This window comes from Camelus ferus, chromosome 8, assembly GCF_009834535.1.
Source record: "Camelus ferus isolate YT-003-E chromosome 8, BCGSAC_Cfer_1.0, whole genome shotgun sequence".
NCBI lineage: Eukaryota > Metazoa > Chordata > Mammalia > Artiodactyla > Camelidae > Camelus > Camelus ferus.
The window spans coordinates 71243431-71270396 of NC_045703.1; the positions used below are offsets into that span (position 1 = coordinate 71243431).

At 45.5% G+C, this 26966-nt stretch overlaps 1 protein-coding gene across 9 annotated transcripts in view; it reads right to left on the reverse strand.

Moving 5' to 3' along the window:
• Positions 1 to 1233: 1233 nt before the first annotated feature.
• PDE10A (phosphodiesterase 10A) overlaps positions 1234 to 26966 on the reverse strand; it is a 537273-nt gene continuing 511540 nt past the window's right edge. For 6 of the 9 annotated variants that reach the window (XM_032485326.1, XM_032485325.1, XM_032485324.1 and 3 more), the window contains 4 exons: positions 16198 to 16309; positions 13045 to 13125; positions 10135 to 10223; positions 1234 to 7893 (listed from right to left, as the gene is read on the reverse strand). In XM_032485326.1, coding sequence (XP_032341217.1) covers positions 7791 to 7893; positions 10135 to 10223; positions 13045 to 13125; positions 16198 to 16309 — 385 coding nt within the window. In that variant the 3' untranslated portion in view covers positions 1234 to 7790. The remainder of the gene's footprint in view (positions 7894 to 10134; positions 10224 to 13044; positions 13126 to 16197; positions 16310 to 26966) is intronic. The other 3 variants (XM_032485331.1, XM_032485330.1, XM_032485329.1) reach the window with 2 other exon arrangements.

The following is a 26966-nucleotide window of genomic DNA, read 5'->3' on the forward strand; positions in this document are numbered from 1 at the left end:
TTATGGATAACGGTCAGTGCCTGGACAGAAGGCAGCATCGTCCGAGTGTGATGGTGATGTTCTGTGTCAGTGACAGCGCTGCGGGCGCCAGGTGCTTGGCTGAACAGACAGCAGGCTCAGTGCGTGTGGGAGGGGCTGTCTCGATGAGATTCACACCTGTGAATCAGCAGAGTCAAGGGCTTAGCAAATAGGTGTTTTGACGCATGGCTCCTTTAGTTCATGCAAGGTTGAGCAGGTAAACGTTATTCTCTGGGCGTGTTAATGTCATAATGTATGTTAGAGTGTTTGACTCTTTTTCTAATGACTGAGCATTTACCATGCTGTAAGAATCTCACTCTGAGCGAGAGTTCTCCCTAGTTAATAACACAGACATCAAAGAGGCCGACGCTATCCGAATACATCCAATTAGCAAATATACATTTGGAAGTTGATGTTCAAATAAATGCCTGGTCTTAGGTTCCAGTCACTTTTCTTTCTCCCCTCAACACCAATCAAGGGAAACCCTAACCTGTTGTGCATGGGCAGGGGGCTTCCTTTGTATTCTACGGGGTCAGGTGGGGGTGGCGGGTGTGTGTGTGTGTGTGTAGGAGAGGCGGAGACCCAGCCGGAACAAGCTTCTGTCGGTTTCTGTTCCATCATCTGGGACCCCTCTCGTGAGAACAGCATCAGCCGTGTACGATTTGGAAGATTTAAACAATGCTCTCGTTCAGCAGGTGTAGTTAAGTGTGTAGTTTCACCTTCATGGCCCCCGGAACTCTACCTCTGAAGACAGTCGTCACAGGAAGGAGCGAGGGCACAGGGAGTCAGGGCAAAGGGGCCGAAGGCGCCCGGGAGAGGAGCCGTCAGACCCCACCTGTGCCGACCCCCATCCCGCCTGCAGCCCCAGCCGCCCGCCCTCCCCCCTCACGCGCCAGCAGCCCAGGCGCCCTTGCTGGGGAAATGTCTGTTTGCTAAGTGTCGCTTCTTAAGGGCTCCTTTTGCATCAGGAAACAGATGTGACGGGGAAGTGGTCCTCTCCTCACAGCTCTTGCTGACAGTTAAGGCTGATGGAAAACTGAAGATAAGGATTCAAATTCGGACCAGATGCACCCAACTGCCCCCCAGTTACCAAAGAAGTTTCTGGATCTATTAGCTCATGAAATTTATTTTTAACTCAGTGAACATTTTATCCAGTCGCACAGGAAATGAATATTTAATAAAAAATCCTGTCTACAGCAGGTGCTGGGCTGGGAATTCGGAGAGCGTTCATGAGTGAGGGTTTGGGGTGCAAAATTCCATTTTAAGGTCTCTCTACCCGTTCGTCTAGCTAAGAAGGCCACGGACGCCCGTCTTGAACAATCTAACAGATCCGCACTGCAGTAAACATTTATTGACTCCCACGTGCACCTCTGATACCTTTGCGGTCGGGGAGGGTCCCGGGATACAATTCGCCTTCAGCGCTCTGGCCCCCAGGATCTGTCGCTTGCCTGCCCACAGTATCGGCGAGCAGAGACAGCCCAATAATAGTTTCTTTTAGCAGTGCTTTGAAGATGAAGCCCTGGGGATACTCATCACAGTTTATTAAAGATTATGTGAAGGCCGGCCTAGAACGTCTTCTTCACCAGCAGAAAGCATCCCCACACTTACCCGTGAACAGGCCTGCCCGGGGGGCCCTTCCCGCCCTCAGCCGCGGGCACGTGGCCCATTCCTGGGACCCTGCCGGCAGGGGGGCTGTTTCAGGGTTCTGAGCTGTGTTATCTGAAGCAGACTTTCTAAAAGACCACACTTGCCCCAGGTAGTCTTTCAACCTTTCAAATTATACAATGGCATGAATAAATCACCTTCTAAAACTTAACATTTTATGTCATCTCATCTTCTCTGCTAGAAAATGGCTGCAGCAAACACATTGCATGGCCCCGATGTGAACTTGGGGTCTCGTGTGCAAACAAGGCCTGGAGCGTCTGTACATGAACTCTTACAAATCCGCTGTCCCTCCTTCCCGCACGAAATCTCTTCCCTTCCCCACAGATGAGAACAAATGATAAGCGTGAAAGGTGGTATTTTAAAAACTCTGTATTCAGTTACTCACACCAAAGGACAGCCTTTAAAATTATGAGCATCTCTAAATAGATTTCATGTATCATACATATATATATACTTTCAACGTATAGTTACATATCGACAAAAGGTTCCTTGCCGCTCTAAGCATGTACATAAAACAAAGACTGTGCAGTGTATCACCCACATGTGTATACAGACTGGCTGGATTCTGAATTTATTTACAACTTGCCTGGGTTATGATAAGTGATTACTGTTGTATTATACAAACGTAACGGTAAAGGTTTCTTTTAAATACAAAGACCACAAAAGAATACATGAAAAAATTACACACATGTACAATATTTATAATTTATAAATGCAAAGTTAAGACCCCTTTAAGTTATTGCACTTGTGCATTTTACAAAGTTTTTATATGAGATACCTGTAAAATATTTTTAAACTGATCGCGCATGAACTGTAATGAAGCTGGGTATCGTTAAACTTGAAATTCTTTCTCCTTCCAAGACAAAACCCATGAAAACTTTGGATACGGATCCAGGGACTCCACAAATCGGCTGCGGGTGAACCTTATACTTCTGCCAGCTCGCCACCGTCTCTCACTGCGGCAGCTTCTGGGCAGTGAGGAGACGGTCACCAGCAAGCCCCCAGCCGCCTCAGCTAGGAGGGGTGGAGGCTCTCTCTCGTTCACGTGGACTCGTAAAATAAAGTCACCTTTTCTTCTCAGAAAGACTCAAGATGCTGCATTTCTACAAATTTTGGTAACTGTTTCACAGTGTTTGGGGCACACACTTTTTTTTTTGCAAACCGGTCACTGGCTGGGTCTGGTGAGTGGGTAGGGACTTTGCACAGAAACCTTCTACAGTGCAATCTGCTCTACACTCAGTGTGTGCACGAGATGAACAGGGAGCAGATACACCTTGCAGCAGACCGTACGGAAAACAGTCTTCCCATCCGTCACTCCCCGAGGCTGTCTGAGACCCGGCGCAGGACCGGTGACTAAAGGAAGAAAGAAAAGTTGCAGCGCAGGTGACCTGATGATATTCTGGTGGCCGAGAGGACCTGATAACACACTTTTAAAACTTAACTTGCAATAGGAATAAAACTTTCCATTTAAACTTCAGCAAATGTACAGTTCCTGAAAAATATTAGTTGAAACTTGATGGGTGTAAACCGACGTCTCTACTCGGCAAGCTTGATTCGGCTGTGAGCTTCCGCCTGGGTCCTTGGGTGACACAGATCTGCACCCAGCAGACACTCTGGGAGCGTCACGTCTGCAGGGAGGAAGCAGCGCTGGCGCCCACTGCTGGCTGGAGGAAGAAGCAGCTTGGGTTTGGGTGAAGGTAGCAATGCTTCTTTGGATTTCAAACGTGTTTCTTGGAAAACGTTGATCTCCTTCATTTTGTCCCATCTTTTTAATTTAGAACTGGGACCCCTTGGTAATGTTTTTCTTTCTTTTGCTGTTTTCAACATCACATAACTGCATCTAATGCTTGAAACAACCAAAACATCCAGGAAAAAAAAAAAAAAGACAAAAAACAAAAAGTGTAGGTACTGCATTGGGTATCACTAACTTAAACATGTGTTTAAATAAACTGGCAAAATGTGTATCAGGATAAAAGCTTTTGCGGAGGCAAAAATACCGCAGCCATGTGGTCCAGACGAGCAGGGCAAATGAGCCCTGACAGCACTCGGCTAATTTACATCTACAGTGATTTTAAAATCAGACTAACACTTGCAATAGAAGGGATGTACTAATGTGACTAAATGAATACGTCTCTAAAGAATTAAACCCTGAATAAAATCAGCAAGGGTAGAAAGCAAATGCATTTGAAATACATAAAGACAGAAGGGATTTTCAAAATCTACATCATGCATCGGTACCTGAAAAACCCCACAGAATCACACCACAATCAGTGTCACAGTTCTTGGAAGGTCTTGCCAAAAAAAGACTGAGTCTGAACAGTTCCCGGGTTGTGGTCATGAGGGTGTATGTGAATGAGAGAAAATAGAAGGCAGAAACCTGACAAGGAGAGAATGGCCCCAATTCCTCCAACTTGATAAAAGTAACCATGGATGTGTCCCTTTAAATGTTTTTAATTACAGTTAAGCAAGAAAGCAAAACAAGGAAAATATGAAAGAATTAAAATTACAATTATTTAAAATAAAGGCTCAGGCCAAGGCATGGTGAATAATTTAGTCCTAATTATTAAAGCTCAAACCTTACTTTTGAGTTAAAAGACTGGAAACGTAATACTCAAAACTAAATCTACTAAGGAATTCAGGAAGCTAAGGATTTGTGCGTCTCGGTGCATCGCGTACAAGTGTGTGCGTGTGTGCTTGTGTGCTTGGATACACCAGCAAAGCAAAACTCACTGAGATTGAGTGCACCAAGTAAAGAGGACAAAAAATCTAAAAAGCATGCTAAAAGAGGAAACCTACACTGAGCAACTCTAGTTCTGAATGAGTCTGTTTTGTTGCTGTGAGAACAAGTCACTTCGTGCAGCACTGAACTCATCTGCACAGGGGCTTTTCCATCAAGAGGAGAGTCAGGATGGAGGGTAACTGTGTCTTAAATACTTCAGAACTTCACCTCTCTTCCAAGATTGGTTCCTCACGCGCTTCGCAGAAATAACTAAAGCTGGGAAATGGACCACAATTCCTGCCTTAGTAAAAGGGCCATTTTTGAGAATTACTTTCCACATCCATTGCATTTGTGTAAGATTTTCTGTGTAATTAATTCACAATCAACTATTAATTAATCAGATGCTTGCATTTTTTTTTTTTTTAGAATTTTATTCCACTGCCCAAATTCAATAGTTCATGTTGTTGTTAGCATGCATTTCCAAGAAAATTTCTAGTTAAAAAATATATTCGCTATCTCTGGAAAGATAATGGAAGAATTGCATTTGATGATAAAACTGTATCTATTATAAATCAGCACAACCAATTAAAAAAATACCGTCAATCAGACATTCTGCACGTACTCACAGCTGGTTACCGAATTCAGATTGAACAGGGAAACTTTGGCCCAATATAAAATACCACCTTAATGAGAGACTCATCGAAACTTTTGGTGATAAAACCATCTGCCCTTTAAAGAGAAGATCTGGGGAGAAGACGAAACAGAACTCAAAAGTGTATCTGCTAAATAAATCTGCCAAGATACAAAATCCTCCCAACTGTGCGTTTTCCAAATCAGACTGTTGCCACACATCACTGCATGCTGGGCCCATTCGTTTTAGCTGAATCTCTGCTTCCTAAGTCAGTCTCACACATGGTAAAAGCAGGATTAACAGTTTACATTAGAACACAGCTCTCTGTTCAAACTCTGCTTCTATTAAGGCAGTATTTCATGAGAAATCAACCAACCAATAAATCCATACAAGTTTCTTTGCGAAACGACTGTTCAAAGCACAGGCCACATAAAACACAGCTGGCTGTGTCAGAATCAGACAACTTTCCCCAAGAATCGTGTCAGAATAACCACCTTAAAATGCAAAAGTAGCCGTAGGATTCCCTCCCCTATGACAGTGTTCCAGATCAAGAAGCAGAATTCATGCATTCTTTTAAAATCCCTTTAATTAAACAATAGTCTTAAATGGTCTCCCCTCCCCCAGCAATTCAGGCTCCAGGTTCAGTTAAATGACTAAAGTAACTTTCGTAATTAGAGTTGAATTCAGTGGGTCCAGCGTCATAAATTTGGGTAGAAAGTTTGGTTGTACGCACTTTTTTAGAATCAATTCCATGAATACACTAACACCAAAAAAGGACATTTTCTGGTCAATTCTCCATTAAACGATATGTGTTTGCCAACATGAAAAAATCAGCTTTTGAAGAATGGGGCTGATTTTTATCTTTCAAAGGTGTGTTCGGATCTCTCTCCCTTTCTCTCTCAGACACACATGCGTGTGTCTGTGTACATGTGTGTAGCTGCACGCACAGATAAGTGCACAGCCACAGTGGTATCCTGTCTTTTATTTCATTTTCCTTCATATCGTAAAATTACAATAGCAAACGGAGCTCCACGCAGGGAGAGATGCAGCTTTCAGAAGCCCTTAAGAAAACTGAACACATAGTGTTACTTTTAAAATAAGAACAATGTTTATGTAGAGCTAACTCTGCTATGACACAAATAAACCACATTGTAGAAGTATCTGATTTGATATTTTTAGCAAAAACCAAGCTCATATGAACAACCAGGTGTGCAGGATTGGCTACATAAAAGAATATGTTTAAGATTTTATTTAATTAAAAGCAATATTCCAGTTTCCTGCTACGAGAAAGTGGGGAAGCCTATATTCCTTCTTGAGACTCTAATTCCTCCAGGTTAGGACTGAGCACAGCTTCCGAGGTGAGCACGAGGTGAGCACGTCCTTGTGCTAAAAATCCTTGAAGTGTTAATATGCACCAGGAGCGACTGGCTTACAGCCCTTGCAGGGAGGGGCCCGGGTAGAACTCTGTATGCTCTTCTGAAACAGGTACATTGCGGAGTAGTGTCAGCCTACCGAAAATCACACGGAGGAAACTCTGCAGAAACAGGATTCTGCTCGGATGTCTGCTCTTGAGCAGAGACAAGAGGCGAGCGCGGACGCAATGGCACTGCCCCCCGCCCCGGCCCCGGCCCCGTCGTGGGCAGGGCGCTCTCGGATGATGGTCCCGCAGCACAAAGAAAGGGAACAACGGGAGCGAGCGCAGCCAGTCACGGTCAAAGTACCGACGGCTTCCGTGTTAGGGTTTACTCAGATTTTAAGAGAAACGTATGGACTTTTAATTAAGTAATTTGTAGAATAAACCTTTCATTTTGAATGTGAGCCTAAACTCTTACAAATGACATCAAGGGAACACATAAAGGAATCATTAATAAAACTCACAGTTTTACATCCATCTGACTTGACCATTGGAAAAAAAAAATTTGTATGCCTTGCTTTTATTTTGTTCTTTATGTAAAGGGTTTAGGAAATGCCAAGACGATGATCAAGAAAAAAAAAAAATAAAAATCCATTCTGTGACATCTTTTGAACTGACACTCGGAGTTCTGAGAGATGTTATGATGAATGCTGCATCTCTTCTCAAGAGGATAGAAAATCTACTTCTTTTAGTGTTAAATTTATTCAGCTAAGCCCTTTAGGATAAACTTAAAGAATACACTGTAGCCCACCTGCTGTAAATTCACGAGGCTCTGAAACCAGAGTCTCCCTCCGTCACTGACTGCAGAGGGACCCCTCTCACTCTGTAACCTCGACGTCACCCGTCCGAGGCCGTCTGCGACAAGTCACACTAGTTACAAGTAGGTCACGCGTGAACACCCACAATAGCAATGTGTAAAAGTTCCTATTTATGACCAACAACATCAGAGCAACACTGGAGTCACAGCCAAAGTACAACATCATAATAGTACCGATTTACCCTCACGAGAAGGACACAGTGGGCAGCACCCCCCGAAGACCTGTTCGTCGCTTTACGGCCTCAGCACTCAGCCCGGGAGGGCAGGCCGGCGCTCGCAGCAGGCGGGCCGCGGGGACAGCGGGCCGCCGGCGGGCCGGTCCTGCCGATGGCTGCGCTGCGTCACAGGGCAGGCGGGGGCCGCTGCGGGGCACACTGACTCGGCGGTGCCTTCTGGTAGAGGTTTGCATCCCTGTCACCAGGTGTAGGTTCCCCCCTCCAAAAAAAATAAAAGGGCGAAAAGTCAGAGAAGCAGGATGAAGCCTCGAGGCGCAGCAGCTCACCGCGGCTGGGGAGCAGCGCCGTCCTCACAGGCAGCTCTCAGCGGTCCCCTGGGCCTCCTGGGGGTTCGAGATCCACACGGCGCTCTCCTCCCCTCGAATCACCTTCTCCCACTGGCTCAGGTTATTCCTGGGAAGAAAAGAGGCAGCGGCAGGTGCTGTTTACAGGAGGATTTCCACCTCCACTGCTAGCCACGCCGTCCTGCGGCAAACCAAGCCCCGTGGCCTCTTGGTGTTGTTAGGGCTCTGGTGACAACAACCAGCCCGTCTCCCTGGCTCCGCCCGCACCGTATGAACCAAGAAGAGCCTCAAACCACCAAAGCCCTCATCCCCGCGGCTCCAGCTTCAAGGGCGAAGAGGAGCCCTCGCTCAGGACACGTCACTTCTTTATCGGGCAGGATGCACTTGAGAAGGGGCTGCCACCGAAGAGCCCGAGGTGATGCGTGGAAAGGAAGGGAGGCCAGAGCAGCAAGAACGTCCGAAGCCGGTGCCAATAGCCGGCCCTCACCCCTGCGGGGAGACCGTGTGCCCCCCGGTCGGCATTAGTCCGGCCTTATTTTGAACACTGTGTCATCTATTAAAAAGTCACCCTAAGTTACACCTGGTACAAACCTCTGAAATGACCTTGTTACGGGACATTTCACACATGTATGTATTTGTGTTCGGTGACCTCTCGTCTCAAATGCAGCCCCTGCCGCCCCCCAGCCTTTCTCTCCCAGTATCCGCAGCTCAGATGTGGCAGCATCTTTGCCCTCCACGGGCTGGTAGCTCCGCTGCAGGACCACCACCTTGCCCCCTGCGGCAAACCAGGCGGAGTCCCGGTCAGCGTCTCCCACCTGGCCTGGGCTCTCTCACATGCAGAGTCAAGGTCACAAGGAAAACCTGACTTCGGCAAACACAGAATTCGTACGCAGCAGGCGTGCTCAGACACCGCTGGGCAAAACCAGCCCCTGAAGTAGAACCTGAAACGTCCAGCACTTCCAGCTTTTGTGCTGTGTCATCCGGGATCATCTTCCCAGAACATAAAGGGGTTTTTTGATAAGTTGGGAAAAGACACACCCTAACTGCTGTGTTTCCTTGGATACGGGTGATGCACGATGAATTTTCTAAGTGTTAATAAGATCAAAACGGCTGTTCGGGAACGATGCGGTTTAGCGTGGGAGCCGCTGAGACAGCCGAGGGACCATCCCGAGCCCGATCGCCACAGCCAGCGTTCGTTCTGCTCGTTCTAAACGTTCAGTGCGAAACACACAGCAGTTTTGGGCAGAAAAGGACTTTTCACTAATGCCTACAATTTTTTTTTTTTTTTACAACAAGCTGTTCGGATTTCGATTGACATTCTCGCTTGTCTCTGGTGGAACGTCACTTTTCCAACCTGATTCCCTCCAGCCCGCGTCCTCGCTCACAGTCCACACTGTCCGCATGGCCCTGCCCATGGGGAGCAGAGCAATGTTTTAATAAACTAACCACTGATTAAGCTCAGTGATGGCGCAACAGCATAAGCTGGGCTGCTCCGTTCATCTCCGCAGGAGCAAAGATGGAAAATCAGTGAGATAGGAAAGAGCAGTATTTTTTTTTACATCTTCTCACTGGTTAGTTTTATTTGTTTGTTTTCCTGAAAAATCAGTTTATAAGATGAGTTTCAACAGCAGAGGACAGGAGTGCACTAAAGCCTGTGATTTGTTCACAACTGTCCCGTCAAACGTCTGTCCTCCGCTCCTCAAGGATGTGCCCACGCCAGCCCCCAAGTGCGGTTCCAGCTGAGTGGTCAGAAAAATCGCCTTGACACCAATTCACCTGCAGAGAATTAACACACGGCTGTCTGCTCATCGCCCTTGGCCTTCCCCAGGGGGATTTCTTTTCAAAGTAAAATGAAAATCTTAAAAAATGTCCAACGTTCTTAGCTGAGTTTGGCTCTTAGAAAAGATGGTGGAAGGACACACAGAAATCTGAACTAGAACAAATCAACTGAGGTTCACATTTCCCTCGGGAAGAAAGTGACACTTAAGGTCCCACTCAAGATCCCCCTTCTTCCCTTATAACAATAAACTGTGTCATTTAAACTGAGACCCTTTCCACACAAGCAGCCCAGAACAGACCTCACTGTCTTTTTAAAAACAGCACTGGGCAGGGATCTCTAAGTCATTAAAAAAAAAAAAACAAAAAAAACTCTTTCCTTTTTGGTGAGTGAATGACTTTGTGAGTAAATACTCTTGACATATGCCTGTTACACAGGCAAACACACAGCACATAAAATTACATTTATTATAAGCTGTAGGTAAGACCCATGCACACGTTGATGGAATGAAAACTCCTGCACAGTCTTGGCAATCTTTTCAAACAACACACAGAGGCTGAAGCGCCGACGTACCTGCACGCCGTCAGGAGGGGCTCCGTCGGGGGGAAGATCTGCGTGAGGGTGGTGTAGCAGGGGATGGCCACGGCGTTGTAGAACCCGAGCTGCTCGGAGCCGACCGAGGGCGGGAAACACAAGCACACGTTAGCAGCCCAGTGGCCCCGCGCTCCACGCGCGAGCTTTCTGCCTCCCAAGCCTCCCCCCGAACACATGTCATTCTAAGTGAAGTCAGTCAGGAAGGGAAAGAAAAATACCCTATGTCACTTATATGTGGACTCTAAATAAGAGGGCACAAACGAACTTCTCTACAAAACAGAAACAGACTCACAGGCATAGGGAGCAAACTCACGGTTACCAGAGGGGGGAGGGGGTGGGAAGGGAGCACTGGGAACTGGACGTCTGCACCTCCGGGGAGAGACAGAGGTGTCAGGGTCTCGCCTGTGGTGGTGGTTTCCCTGGTGTGCACATCTATCAAGTCATCAAAGTGTACGCCTGAAGGTTGTGGTTTACTGTACAGGGATCATGCAGTAAAGGTGTCAAACAAAACAAGACAATCCTGAAAGTTCTAGCTTTGCTGTGCGACATCTGGGCTCCGTGAACACTGCTGTAGGTCACCACAGATCACTGTAGTTAAAAATGCATTAAGTACATTCACAAAATGAAACACGTAAAATTTAAAAATAAAAAGAAGCTAATCCACAAGCCAAGCACAACACCGAACAGGACTCTGCTCACCCATCAGGTGAGCTGTAATTCAAGTCCTGCTCTCACCCCTGGTCAGAGCCAGCGCTTCCCGCGCTGGGCATCTGCTCTGCCCGGACGTTTTCTCCCCACCGTGATGTTCAGGGACCACCTGGCGGCTGTTTGCTCGCTACCCCTCTAGGCTCTTGGTAATTTACTCGGTTTACTGAACTCTCCTCCATCTCCTCCCTCCCTGTTTTTGACCTACAGCAAATCTCACTGACTTTCTCATCATCCTCACAGTGAACGTTCCCTTAGTACGTCAGAATTCAGAGTTTTTTATCTGCGATACTTTAAAAAATATATTGAAGAACATTTTATTAGGAGTTCTGGGCCACTGTGCAAATAAATGACGTTGGATCCGACTGCAGGCCAGATATCAAAGGCCTGCTGGACTACTAACGAGAGAAGACAGATTGTCCGGCTATAAATAATCGCCAGGAGGCTGTCAACACGCACAAGATCAAACTGGCTCCATGGATCAAGTGACCGCCAAACCACGGCTTACCAATCTCTTTAAAAAACTGCACTTCAGTGAGACACACCAAAGAATACAGAAGAACCACATCTCCATGGCTCCTCTCTGCGCTCGCCTGCGGTAAAGTGCACCATCACGGCATTCTCACTAGAGTAACGCTCATGCATGTCCACCTCTAACTTTATAGTTCATGCAGACTTCCTTATTTTAATATTTAGCAGATGCCACAGAGCAGAAGATCTCAAGGAAGAGATTAATTATTGGAAGTTAGAGTCTTTTATTATTATCACAAAGAATAATTTCATAGTAATCACAAGTCAGAAGCAATGTATTTGGTCAAATACTAGCTGACCACAGAAATATTTCATTTAAAACTGAATGGATCTGGAATTTTAGGAAAAAACAAACTACTCTCTTGAAGAAATAACACGAGAACAGAGCCCATGCCCTGATGAGAGCTCAGGTCTGCTCTGTAACCTGGCGGTGCTGGGGCAACTGCTTAACCGTCTACAAGGAAAAACACTGAGATCCCGGTCTGAAACTGCATAACAGGCTAAACTCCAAATGAATTAACAAATCAAATATAAAGGGATGAAACAAAGTCACTGTAGAAAATACAGGCAAATGTTTGTATACCCTCAGGGTCGGGCAGGACTTTCCCAACATGCCATGAAAAGCAGACACAAGACAAGAAACAACAGCTGCTGTGAACACACACTCGGGCGAGTCCCAGAAACAACAGGAAAATAAAACTAAACCGCGACATGCACGTGCAGCACGCACGACAGCACGTCCGCGTGCGGTCAGCAGGGCAGGGGCAGGCGCGCCTCCCGCTGGAAGGACTGGTTAAGGTTAAGTTAACTGGTGAACAATCCCCGGGGCAGCGAAAACGAGAAAATCACGCCGCCCCTTGCTGAGCTGGTGCCCCTGGGAGCTGGGGACACATCTGTACTTCTGTGTTAACAGCCAGTAAATTAAGTCTAAATAAAGTGGGAAAATTTGAGAACTTACCTAAAACCATTATCTCGTGAATTTCCTGAGATGTTTTCTAAACCAAGTGCTATATAATGATTATTTGTCAATAACTAACATCCTTATTATGACGGGAAGAAGACTGACAGTTTACGAAGACTGACAGTTTACACAGACTGCGATCAAAGGAATTCGTCACTCCACACACACACACACACATACACACACAACTTACAAAGCACAAGAGCTCTCAAAACATCAAACATTAACATAAATGAGGCAGTAAGACCTGAAAAGAGAGTAACAGATGCCACTTTGTGGTAAGACACAACTCGCAATGTCCCAGAATGCTGTGCATTCTTTGTTAGGAAAACGAGACCGAATCCAGATCTACAGTGTCCCTCTCCCCAGAATACCTCTGCACATTCGACGACAAAATAGTTTCTGCTTGTTAGAAACGGTAACAATTCAAATTCACCACCCCCTCTGTTTCACGTCAGAAAAGAAAACCTAAAATTTACTGCAATTACGTCTGTAGAAAAATGCAATGAGAACAATAGTTGTGAAATCTTTAAATAAGCCCAGGATCTCCCAGTCTGGCCACATTATCCCCAAACTCCATCTAAACGGAGCAGACCCAAGTGACTCCGGCTTCCCTAGGCGGTGGCCGCTTCCTATTCACACAGCACTTGCTCGGCGGCCGTCAGTGACCGGACCTGGCGGCACGTCCATACCTGGCCTTGCGGGACCTCGTCCTTCTTGTCTCTGTCCATCATGGGAATCGGCTGTATCCCCAGCTTCTTCATCTCATCCCCCTGGGGAGACAGGGGGACCAGGCTCTCTCAATTTTGTAAACAGTGTACAACTTTGGTATTAATGAGTTCTTCCCTTCTTATTCATTGGTTTTCTTTGAAATGAAGAACGTTTCTGGTTATGGACCCAAATGAACATCAGAATCATAAAAAGCATCATGTGCATTGTTGGCTTTCATCCTGATGGGTTTCTCCCCCTGCACGGGGCTACCAGACCTCAGCATCGCTGCTGGTTTCGTTTTGTAGAAGTCAGGAAAGGTTAAAATAAGAGGAGACACAGTAAATGCATGAGGAGGAACAACAAGAAGAGAACTGAAATAACCTCCAGGCCTTCATCTGACTTTTCTGATGACTTCTCATGTGCCCTGGCTGGTGAGCTGGGCCTTAGAGAGGAAGGCTGACACACCAGGAAACAGCAGTCCGCTAAGACGTGTCAGTAAAGGTACAGCGCAGTGGCTACGGGTCATCGGAAAGGTCACAAGTACAGACACTTATTAAAGGTTCACTGTACTGCAGGCTCTGGGCTGGGCAGCGTGTAAATACTTCATTTACCCTTCAGGAAACACTATGAGTTAGATATCATTATTCTCATTTTATAGATTTAAAAAATTATCTTATTCTTTTTATTTGTTTTTTAAGGTTAAAGACTGTTAACATCTCCTTCCTTAACATTCCCTAATTTTTCCCTAAAACCCCACTCTCCCCTCACATTTCTTAATTATTTTATTATTTGGGTTACTTTAGTTAGGCTGGCTTTCAGAAATCAGAAGCACGGAACAACTAAAGCCCTCCTGGGTTTGCCGAGACCGCGTCTAGGAACAAGTCGCTGTGACCCTTGTTGAGAGTGTTCACGTGGAGGACAAGGGCGCTTGTCTTGGCAGCATAAAGGCACCTGAAGTCTAGCGTCTGCTCTGGTGTCACCGCTTCCGATGTGAACACCCATAGCTGTCAGACTTTTTTTCTCTTCTGTCCGATGTGAATGGAACTAACTGGGCGCCCTGCGCAAGGATCTTACAAGCCTAAAACATAGAAAGACTTAAAATAAGCAAGGATCTGACTGTGGACCTAGAAATAAGGATCAATGCCGAGGAGGACGGCCGGGCACCCTGCCCGAGCGTGCGGGAGGGCTGGCCGGCTGGGCCGAGGGGGGAGGGGTGCGGGGGCCGAGGGAGGGGCTCCCGGCAGATGGCCCTGGACGGCCGCGAGACGGACTCGAGTAAAAAGCCCAGGGGGGCCGAGACGCGCAACAGCTGGGAGAGGCAGTGAGGGGGCTTTAGGATCCAGTTCACAGCTTCCGTCTGTATCACGACAGCACGGAGAGATGGACGTTGGAGGCAGGGCACCAATGTGACCAGAATTAAAGTCACCCCAAACTGGCCAGTGTGGCCCCCAGACACAGAGAGAGGCCAGAAAACTGGCCTGAGTTTTCATTCCAAGTACCAAAGCAGGATTTTAATGTCAAGCCACAGGACACCAAAGACCAGACTCTTAACCGTACTGTTCCGCTGACTCTGAGAGGCAAAGGCTGGGAGTCCAGTTAGGACGCTGCAGTGATGACCTGGGCGAGGCCTGAAGTGGGGCGAGACGGGGCATGAGGAGGGGAGTGTGCACTTCACGAACACCTAGACAATCTACTGGCCAGGCGTGGTGACGACATGGACCACCAGGTCCCTGAGGACGGCGTCTGTCGGGAGTTTGACTAACTTCTGAGGACTGTTCAACCGGAGAGGAACAGAGGGGGAGAAAAAACCCGCACAACGTGCCTGCCACGCTTCGATTCATACTTCAGGACACAAATACAGGTAAAGCATGAAACATGCCATAGTTAAATAAGTAAGTGTCTGCAAAACAAGCGGCTTCAGGTAAGCTTTCTTATGTGATAGTCAGAGTTTAGGTTACTGCTTTAGCACCACATGCCAGTTAAGCTGTGATAACAGAGTCAAATATCACAGCTCAGAAGTGTACATCTGAAAACAATCTTCCTAACTGAGTCTGGTAGTCACTATATTTTGACACACGCACAAAATAAAATAAAGAAGAAAACACCACGCAAGAGCACACACATGCAATGCACGAGGCGTTCTGGAGAAATAACACCACGGGCATAACCAGCTCGAGGCCTCAGGGCCTCACCCAGCAAGAATTCTTTGGCTTTAGTATCAGGAAACAAATGAACATTATAGACCGTTTCTACTAATCATTACCGGGGCGCTGTACTGTTGTTTTTTTTTCCACTTTTTACATTCATTCTTCTGTATGGATGAGGCTTACAGTTTGAAGCATCAACTAAATGCCAAACTCTTTGTCCTCCAAATTTACCTTTACTTCTTCAAACCAAATGAGGTGCACCAGTGCTTTATAATTTTTTTCATGAAGTGCTCTCTGAATATGCAGGGACCTAGGTGTTCGTGATTCATTCGAACACAAGAATTGTCTTCTGCTTATTCATGGACAATTCAGAGGACAAATCGAGGAGTGGAACACATAATTTTGATAATTTAGACCACTCAGGCAGGAACAGGTGTTCAGGAGCGTAATTCACACGGCTGTTTCACGTCATGCACATCATGAACTAATTAATACCCCACGTGTCCTACAGGACTCACGATGTACAGGTGAGCTGACTGGTCATTTACATAATCTCATATTTCTAGGGTAAAAAATGATTGTTCTCTCAAATTTCTAGCTGCAGGGACATACAGCCCATAATAATGTGGGTCCCTCAGTACTTTTCCCAGTGGCTGACAAAGTAGATGACAGTAATGTTTGTTGAATGAATGACAAAAGATTGGCTATTAAATAAGGAAAACTGTTGCACTGTTGTTCAGTGAATCAGTTCCTGAATTACTTCAGTTGAGATCAGAGAATTTACACACATGTTCAAGTCAGATGTAACAGAATGATGGTTCTTACTTTCTATCTGTATAAATGCTAAACAATAGTTTTTTGAAGCAATGAGCTATCATGTGAGCAACTAAGACATTGTTACTAAGTTATCCATATATTTAATTTCTCCTCAAATTTTTTCTCATTTCTTGAAATTATCTGCATTCATATAAAAATCAAGGAACCTACCTCAGCCCAGAATTCTGCATATATATCATTTGCAGTCAGTCGTGTTACTGGCCACAGTTTTGTCACAGAACAAAGATCACAGGCAGTCATCATCAAACCAATGACACGGTCTCTAGAACACAGTAATATAAAACTGGTCACCGCAGCATTTGCACATTTATACTAACAACTAGAAAGATGTCTGTATTTTCAGGAGTGAGTGGGGCTAACAGTGGGCATTGCTTCATGATGGGGGAAAGATAGCGTTAAGCAACTACAACAAACAGGCAAGAAAGTAAAGAATTGAAAAATAGTTCTGCTTTAATTGTAAGACCACCAGTCACTTCCATCACGAGTTGCATGACCAGTACAGCAAATGCTCCTGCCGCCTCAGTGCTACTGCTCAGGGTCACTGCTGGGATAAACTGCACTGTGGGCGCGGCTGCGAGGCCGCTGGGATCTCCGGGTATACGAGCCAGATTTTCATGTTCATGGAATTTTGGAAATTTAGCGTGGGAAGTAACCTTGAAAAAAAATCTATCCCAATCCTGTCATTTCATATAAGGGAAATCTGAGGTGCAAAGAAACGACATGATTCCTCCCAGGCGTAAATAGCGCAAGACTAGGCCAGAGTAGGTGTAGATTTCCAGAACTCTCTCCCACCTCCCCACGGGCAGAGAACAGTGTCCCCAAACCCCGTGCAAACTCCAGCTTCTGGGTGAAAGGAGCCTTCTCTCCAGCTGCTCTGCACTCACAATGGTGTGTTGCGTGTCTGACTTTTCTTCCTATGTATGGTTTGGTTTAATCTTTCCTCTTGAGGAAAAATAAAAATCACGTAAAGGAATTCAAACAGACATCTCCCCTCTAATTTTACTGGATTTGGTCTAATGGCACGTGATTACCCCAAATGATTACCCCAAAAAAGTCTACCCTTAAGGGTAGCACTAAGCACTAGTTATTAAGAGATCTTAACATGCTGACTTTAACATTTACAAAGCAAATCACATAATGTTAAAAGGCAAATTATCAAAAAAGATACAAAACTGTGTAGCAAGTGACAAGCTGGTAATATTCCACCTCCTACCTAAATTTTATGAGTCTGAGGAATCCACGGCTGCTAAGGCTGCCTGACTTCCTGCAGGTGCATAAACACCCTCATCGTGGGCACAGTCTGGCTCCGGTCCTGAGCCTGTCCCACCAGGCAGGCAGAGTTTGGCAGAGCTCTCTGATTTAGTGGCGTCCCCCAAGCAGAGATTCCTGGATATCTGGGGGCTCCAGCTTTGTCTATTATCCATGTCTTTGAAGCCAGTCACTAATAAGTTTCTTTTATTTTCCATCAGCCAATTTCGTTTAGCCCATTAGCCTAATTAAATATCTTCTAAAACCTTCCTTTTCATCAGGACACATATCAAAAGGGCATCATGTCTCTAACAGAGCGGGCTAGGCAACTTCAGAAATGTCGATGAGACGTATGTGACCCATCCTGTGACCCCAAAGCAGACGCCATGGGAAAGGCACAAATCCCTTAAGGCGATCAGGAAACCCCATGTCATCTTGATGAGGTAGCTTCATAAACACTTTGTGGTTTAAAGAAAGAGTACTTATTTCTCGCTTTGGGCTTCTAAAGCAATGAGTGTATTTGTTTGCTCAACAGGTAAATTGATTTAAACAGAAATAGAAGATGAAAAAAACTATTATTCTGTTTGCAAATAATTATCTCATGAACTGAAAACAATTCAATCTCAATCTACGTTCACTAAAAAAAAATCAACATTTATTTCTCTTGGCTGAATATTCTAATAAGCTTTCTCTCAAAAAAGATTTCTTAGCTCATAAATTTCTTAACTCATAAATCTATGAAAAGAAGTTAAGAGGATGGGCACTGGAAGACAAGTGGAGCCAGTTTTCTCCCTGGACGGGATTTCACAGGTAGCGCTGCTTCCACCAGGGCTGAGAAGATCGTCGCCTACTTACCATCTAGATCTCATCGGCAAAATTACTCAGACAAAACCATTTTGCAGTACTTTACTGGTAACCAAACAAATAGAAATAAAACAAGTAAGAAAATGTGCATTAAATGCCTTTAGTAAATAAAAATTACTTGTTTTTAATCTCAGTGAGAAATCAGTTAGGTGGTCATGGTTGTCCGGAAATCCTAACCTGGACTGGAACCGGTTTCTTTCTTTCTGTGGATGGAATACGGACCTACTTCTTATGCATTCTGATAACCAGCTCTGCTAGGGGTGGAGTTCATGCTAAGTCTGCTCTTGGTGCGATCTTGTGTGTCTCGTCACCAACAACACTGCAGTCAGAGCCCAACACGGCGCCCACGCCACAGCGATTCCTGGGCGAGTCGCTTCGGGGGGCTGACTGCATTCATTTACTCCAAGAGTCCTGCACGCCTGTAGGCATCAGGCACAGTTACAGTCGTGGACAAAACACACCAACGTTCCGAAGGGGAGAAGCAGAAAATGCAGGAGACGTTTTCACTTAACGAGTCTGTGTTGAAAAATACTTTGAAAGAGGCAAAAATACGAAGACGAGTGAGAGTTCCGGTGGAGATGACAGCACGTGGAGAAGCCCTGACACGTAGGTAGTGTGGTGTGTTCGAGAAACAGCAGGAAAGCCAGTCTGGCAGGAAGGGCGCAATGAGGGGGGGGGCGTGGGGTGCTGCGAAGTCTCGAGACAAGAATGGAGTCTAACTCTTGTTCCCAGTCTGACGCTGAGGCTGTAGAAGAGTGACAGGAACCTCGTTTTAAAGCGATCACTCAGGTCTGCTCAGGGGGGAGCTAACTGTAGAACTGTGGCAGGGGCTGTGGAGGGAGCGCTTAAGAGAACACGCAGTGTCCAGCTGTGCGGAGCCAGCAGCCTGAACTGCGGTGACGGCAGTGGAAACAGAGGGTAGGATTCGAGACAGTGGAGGGAGGGCCAGGATGAAACCTGTCAGCCTCCACAGGATCCACGTCTGCATCCGCAGGAGTTACAATGGCAACACATCCCCCTCTCTGTCCTCCTCTCCCCTCTGGCTGCGCCCCACCCCCACGCATCATCCCCGACCAGGCAGCAGCTGGAAAGCACACAGATGGGCAGACTCCCGCCCTGAAGGCGAGCGCCCTCTCACCCGTGCAGGCATTTGCCTTCCCAGTGTTGTCTGACTTTAAAGTTCTCTCCCACATCAGAAGATCACAGAATCACAGAACTTTACAAAAGGAAGAGGAACGAAACCACCCACCCCGCAGGATCTCAGGTGAGGGTCTGGGGTCAAAATGGAAGTCCCAGGTCTCTCATTCCATCCTCTCCGCCTGCTCCCCCATCCGACACCACCCACTTTGTAAAGTCGATCAGCCAAGGACACGCTGTCCTACTGGAAGCGAAGTAGAAACATGCAGATGAAACTTACAAGTAACTTTATAAAAGGTCGCAGCGAGAAGACGGATAAAGAATGAAGTCTCGCATGGTTGCTATGACAATTGCTCACTTGTGTGAATGGCTGGAATTCGAGAAGACTGGAAGGCCGGCTTGATTTCCACAGAGAGCTGGGAAGATAGGATGCCGCACCTCGAATTCTCTGCCCTCACTCCAGCCTCCCAAATCTCAACTAACGCTGGAAGTGGGAAAAAATGAAGAGCCGCAGCCAGGTGTAAAACACAGTAACGCCACCTACTTCAGTACAAGGTTCTCGCGGCCGGGGTCCCGGCACAGGACCGATGAGCCTCCCGGGAGAACCGGAGGATGGGCGTGGGCAGGTGGCAGGGGAAACTGAGGAATGACAGGCAGTGAGGGCCAGTGCCGGCGGGCAGGCCCCCAGCCTGGGCCTGGAGGGGCCAAGACAGGCAGCCAGGGCTGTACGTGTGGGGAGGGCTCCCCCCAGAAGCGCTGTTAAACCAGCGGCCCACGGGAGGAAGCCAAGGACGCAAACACCCCAACCTGTCTCCTCCCACCCTCTGACCTCATCACCGCCACCAGGGCTGAATCCAGCAAAGCCAAGCCGGAGGGAGGGCGGGGAGTGAGTGACTTGCCCTAGAGGGCAAGGTGGAAAATGTGGTTGTGGATCTGGGGGCCCACAGATCCAGAGGCCACTGTGTATAGTTTAAATCAAGTGCAGCCATCAGCGATTTCACGTTAGAACTTAGCTTCCCCACACGTCAAGTTCCTCTGCTGAAACATCAAACACACCTAGTAGAGTGAGGCCCTCATGCGTTTAATGCTGCCGAAAAGGCTGATCACTGAGGGCACGCTCACAAAATGCTGCAGGAAACAGCATTATGGTCTAAGAAAAAAATAAGGCCCACAGACACGTGCTGTTCTCCAAAGTAAGAGCAGCAGCCGTGTGAAGGGACACACTCCTTCAGTTCTGATTCTGATTCTTCAAAGAATTGTTCAAAGTTCAGCACTGCACCCTTTCTGGTGTGCACTTAAATTAAGGAAAGATTTCAGAAGAAGTGTAGCATAGGGATGTCTCTGAAGGGCACAAAGATTCCCTGAAATTAAGGGAAGAAACATTTTCATCTGTTTGTTTCCTAACGCTTTTAGGGATAAACTTCTAAAATTAGTTGATTTTTAAAATACATGTTCGAGGAAGGCAATTCCAACATGAAATAAATGGAAATAAAGATTATAAAACATACTAACAACTCATATGCTTGTCATTTTTATATTTAAAATGATACTTTAACTCGACTTCATAACTTAAAAACGCATTGGGTCTTCTGTAATGTTGGCTAAACTGGTCCTTAGGCAAGACTATTTGCTCTTCTCCATTAAGAAAGATGCTGTAATTCAAGAATCATGCTCTGACATGTGGCTGTTCTGTTTGGGTTTAGTCAAAAGGAGACGGTGACTGCTAGTTGTTTCAGTGAAACTATAAGCTGCCCTCTGCCTGCCATTGGTGTGAGTCCACAGCTGGTTTCCAACTGTGACATGCATGTTAGTTGTGGTTAACTGCGATTTAATTGTGGTTGGGGACGAGCTTTGAAGGGACTGTTCAGTAAAGAAATAAATCAGTTACAACTTCTGTTTCTCTCGTTGGTTCCCTCCTCATCTTTAGTGTCACCAGCAAGTCCCCCTTTTACAAGGTAGATTTAAACTGGTCTAAGAATTCATTTCTGGGGCCCTAAAATCACTTGTCATGCTCTGCTATTTAAGCAGCTTAAAGAATATACTCATTATCAAGTGTGAGAGATCTTTAAAAATGAAACTGTATGTATAATGTGTAATGTCTAATATAAAAGTGAATTATTCATCTGATTTTGAAAGACACGTGGCAAGGACTTTCATACATAAGTGATCTCTGGTTGTTTCATTTTCAAAATAAAAAACAATACAATTATCTAATATTTTTAAGCAGAGTTGTGGCCAAAATGTTGAGTCCATATGAGGTGAACGGTAAATGCCAAGGGCAGGTGGCAAGGACCAATGGTAAGGACACAAGATAGGAACAAGTGTCAAAGTATTAGGACTCCCAACAACGGTCAAGAGAATCCAGGTGGCCCTCAGCTCCAGCAGGAGGGGAATGAAGGGGAGAGCGAGCCACAGAAGGGCAGAGCGAGCCGCGGAAGGGGAGAACAACCTGGCGAGGTCCAGCTGACCAGGAATAAGACACGAGGAAGAGGCCTGCATGTCGAGGACGCTGGAAAGCATCACTGGGCAGCTAAAGTTAAGCCAGCAATTGCCTATCATCAGACTATTTACAATGTGATAAAAAAAAAAACCCTGTATTTTAAGACACTGGTCATTTGGATTTATCTTTCATAAATTAAATGCTTTCCTAACTGATTAAACACTAAAAGCACATGAGGCCATCTGCCTTTATTCAGAATACATTCTCTGCTCTGACAAACCTGCTTACCTGTTACGCTCTTAAGAATGCTTGTGAAGAGAAGAGACTCCTGTGCTCTAGCAGCCAGGTGTCCGACAGGACGCAGCCCATCTCTAGGAAGGACTGGACGCCAAGAACAGAGTTTCGGCTTCATCAGCACATGTCAAGTCTTGGCAAATTACCGGGACACAGAATGCCAAGAATCAAGGATATAATAAAGATATAAGATCACGTTATAAAACCTACACTCTTTAGTATTTGCCATTTTGGATTGTTTGTTTACATGACAAATACTGAACACCTGCTATGTGCAAGGCAGTGTCACAATTATCCGTAACTCTGGGCCCCACAAGTGGACAAAAGCCTAGAATGTAATTACTTCCACCACGTGACGTTCTGCCCTGATCACACACGAGGATATTATACCGTATCATTGGGCCAACAGAGCTTTGAGAGCGAAAGTGAGCACTGATTTAATTACATCAGACAACAGGGGCTGAGGATGATCCAGACCAGCTAGGGAGGCTGGTCACCCTGATTTTAATACAAAATATCACAAATTAAATAAAGAGAATATCAGTAGTTTGAGAACTGTTATGAAAAATATTTGTATTAAATGTTAATTTTTTAACCAAACAATTGATAGTGAAGAAAAACTATCCATCTAAATATTTTAGGCTTAAAATAAATATTCATATATAATTGAATAAAATGCCTTTGTAAGTACTGCTTTAATCTCTCTACTTATGGTTAGAAGTATAATGATTCTCAATTTAAATAAAGGTTGCACTTCTCTAGATACTAGGTGACGTCATTCTTGGCCAGTCTGCCACTGGTTTCCTCAGACAAATGGTATCATCTTCCATGTTTTGGTATGAACTCCACGTGTAAAGGGAGAGGCCATGCCTGTCATTTACCAGCTATCCAATGGCGCACCTACAATGAGTATCTCCAAAATTATCTTCTAAGAAATAGCGTCATATATTTAACCACAAAAATTCAAGCAATATCAGATAAATTAATTTATTAAAAGCATAAAACAACCTAAATTAAATTGGATATTTACATAAGAGATGAAAAAATTAGTGGGCTGAAGTAAACGCCCGTATCGGAAACAGCAGCTGGAACAGAGCCCCAAAGGAGAAGAAAAATTCACAGTCAAAAGAAAGACACCACACTGATGAGCAAAGATGAACAGCAAAATAACAGGAACAGAGTGGAAGACAAAACCGGGCGCAAAGAGCAAGTGCAAAGAATAGAGAGCAGTGGCAAGCACCACAGATACTGATGCACCACAGGCGCTTTAAAGGTCCGTGGTCTACATACACCAGGCAAAAGACAGATCATCGGAGCGGGTCCAAAAACAAGGCTTAAATGTATGTTGTCTACAGGAAACACACCTTAAATACAAAGACACAGAGAGATTAGGAGTAAATGGGTGGAGAATGACATACTATGCTAACACTATTCACAAGAAGATGGGAGTGGCTACATTAATTTCAGGCAGAAAAGACTTCAGAGCAAAGAAAGATATGAGCAATGAGGAGAAGCACTTCATAATAATAAAGGGGCCGGTTCTCCAGGAAGAGGAACAACCCTTCAGCCCGTCCGCCCCCAGCAACAGAGCACAGACACGTGAGGCCAAACTGACGGAACTGCAAGGACAGCGAACCCAGCACCACAGCTGGAAGCTCCCAGCCCCCGTCAGAAACGGACAGATCCAGCAGGCAGAGATCAGCGAGGACGGATCTGGACTCCACAGCCTCATCAAACAACCGGCTACAGTTGACACCTGCACGTGACTTCACCAGCAGCAGCAGGAAGCACAGTCTCTTCAGACTCAAACGGAGCATTTACCAAGACAGACCAAGTAACAGACCATAAAATACACCTTTTAGCAAATATAAAAGAAGAAAAATCATAGTGATGTGCTCTTAGATAACAATGCAATTAACTAGATATCAAAAACAAAAAAGCAGCTGGAAAATCTTCAGCTACTTGGAGATTAAAAAATACTTGCAGGTGTGCGGAGCCGGCGGCGGCAGCGGGTGGCAGCACCTGGAACCTGGAGGTCAGCCCAGCCCCGCCTCAGAATGCACTGATTCCCCTCCTTCACTCTCCTCCCTTCTTTGCTCCCCTGCAGGAGGAAGGCACCCCCGAGTCTCCCTTTCTGCGAGAGGGGCCCGGCTGGGCTGGGCTGGGCCGGGCTGGAGCAGCGGTGGCCCAGGGAGCTAAACAAACAAACAAACACAACTTCTAAATAACACACAAGTCACAGAAGAAACCAAGAGAAAATTAAAAATATTTATAACTAAAGGAAAATGAGAACACAGCCAAAAATTTGTGGGATGCAGTGAAAGCACTGTTTAGAAGGAAACTTACAGCTTTAAACACATATAAGAGAAAAGAAGGAAGATATGAAATTAAGATCTAAGTTTCCACTTCAGGAAATCAGAAAAAAAGAAGAGTAAATTAAATCCAAAGTAAGCAGAAGAAAAGAAATAAGAATTAGAGCAGAAATCAATGAAATTGAAACCAGTAAATCAATAAACTCAACTAAGTCAAAAGCTGGTTCTTTTAAAGGATCAAGCAGCGCAATACACCTGTAGCTCGTCTAAGAAAAAAGGAGAACACAAATCACTACTATAAGGAATGAAGAAGGGGACACCACTGCAGAGCACATGGACATTAAAAGGATAATCAAGGAATCTTAAAAACAACCCCATGCCCACAAATTTGATAATTTAGATGAAATGAACCAATTTCTTAAGGGTACCATCTTCCAAAACTTGCACAAGAAGAAATAGACAATCTAAACCAGCTTTTATCTATTTGAGAAATTAAATCAATAACTAATAACCTTCCAAACAGAAAGCACCAGGCTCAGATGGATTCAGACAGTAAATCCTACCAAATATTTAAGGAAGAAGTTATACCTCTTCCCTACAGTCTCTTCCAAAGGAGAATCAGGGGAGACACTCTTACCTCATTCTGTGAAGCTAGTTAGTGTTACCCTAGTAGCAAAACCAGACAGTGATATTACAAAAGAAGAAAACTACAGACTAGTATCTTTCATGAGTGTCCTCAACAAAACATTAGCAAATCACATCCAACACTGAATAAAAAGATACACACCATGACCAAGTGTGATTTATCCCAGGTATGCAAGGCTAGTTCAACCATCAATGATCAATTAATGTGATCATTCATATCAACAGGCTAAAAAGAAAATCACTTTATCCTATCAATATATACAGTAAAAGCATTTGTCAAAATGCAACACTCATTCATGATAAAAGTGAACTAGGCATAGGAAGAATTCCCTCAACTCGACAGATATTTACACAAAACCTATAGCTAACATCATACTTAATGGTGAGAAACCAGAAGCTTTCCCACTAAGCTCAGGAGTGGGAAGGGCAAGGGTGTCCCCTCTCACCACTCCTTTTCAACATCATACTGGAAGTCCTTATTAATGCAGTAAAAGAAGTAAAGGAAATAAAAGGTACACTTATTGGGAAAAAAAGACATTAAACAGTCTTTGTTCACAGATGACATGATTGTCTATGTAGAAAATTTAAAAGAACTGACAAAATCATTCCTCTCCTGGAACTAATAAGTGATTATAGCAAGGTTGCAGGACTCAAGGTTAACATATGCAAGTCAATCATTTTTAATATACCAACAATGACCAAGTGGAATTTGAAATTAAAAACACATCACCATTTACATTAGTACTTCCAAAAATGAAATACTTATTTATATATAGAGAAAAGACACATAGAATAATCAACACAATATTGAAGGAGAACAAAATGAGAGAACTGACACCCTCTGACTTCGAGACGTACCATAGAGCGATGGTAATCAGCACAGGATGGTGCTGGTGCAAGAACAGAGACGTAGATAAACGGAAAAGAAAGAGAGGCCCAGACAGACCCACATAAATGTAGTCAGATGATCTCCGACAAAGAGCAAAAGCAACACGAACGGAGCAAAGCGCCCTTCAACAGAAAGCGCTGGAACAAGAAAACATGAATCTAGACACAGACCTTAAACCCTTCACCAAAAAGTAACTCAAAATGGATCACAGACCTCAGTGTAAACCACAGACCTACAAAACTTCTAGCCAGCGTCACCAAAGAATCATCTCGTACTACTCTGAAGCTCTCCTCCGCTGGTGGCACTTCACTTTATAAACACTTGGTACTCAATAAATGCTAGCAGGCAGAGGAAAAGCCTGGAGTCAACCCCCTGGCCTGAAAGGTCTGAACGCTCAGCTGCAGAGCATCGGCTGACGGTGAGGCGTTCTCTCAGCATCCGATTCTTGGTGTGTTGCCTAAGCCCCTGGTTAAGCCTCAACCCTGGACTCGGCGTCCGTCGGTCTCCGGTCCTCCAGGATAGAATGTGCTTTTCTCCTTGTCCCTCTCACCCCACTCCCCCTTCTCTGAGATCTCCTCACTGCTGTGTGTCCAAGTCATTTCTGTCAGCAGTTTTCTCGGGCCCAGAATGGAATGGAAAACGATTCAGTTCCAGGCATGGCTGCAAATTCCTCACCTCCCCCACAGCCTGGAGCCTCTCCTTACCAGGTCAACAGTGAGTCGCATCCTCAGAATCTCTGACGTCTGTGCAGCTGAGGGCCCCTGCTCCCCTCTGGCTGGCACAGGCCAGCTCTGATGGCATCCCCGCCTAAGAGGCAGAGGGCCACGTGACGTCAAGGCTCCGAGGAACAGGAATGGTACAGAAGTGTGAGGGCGTCTTCTGGTCAAACTCCCTCCCTGGACACAGGCCCACGTGCTCCCATGTGCCCAGCCTGAGTCAGGACACTGGACTCGCCCTGCCCAGCTGGCCTAGGTGCTATTGCAGAGAAGCTGCGACTGCAAACAGGGTCAAATCATGCAGTTCTGGATTCTGTGTAATGCTGCAGTGGAAACGGCCCAACAGCTCTTCAGCGTGGTCACGACGACCCTCT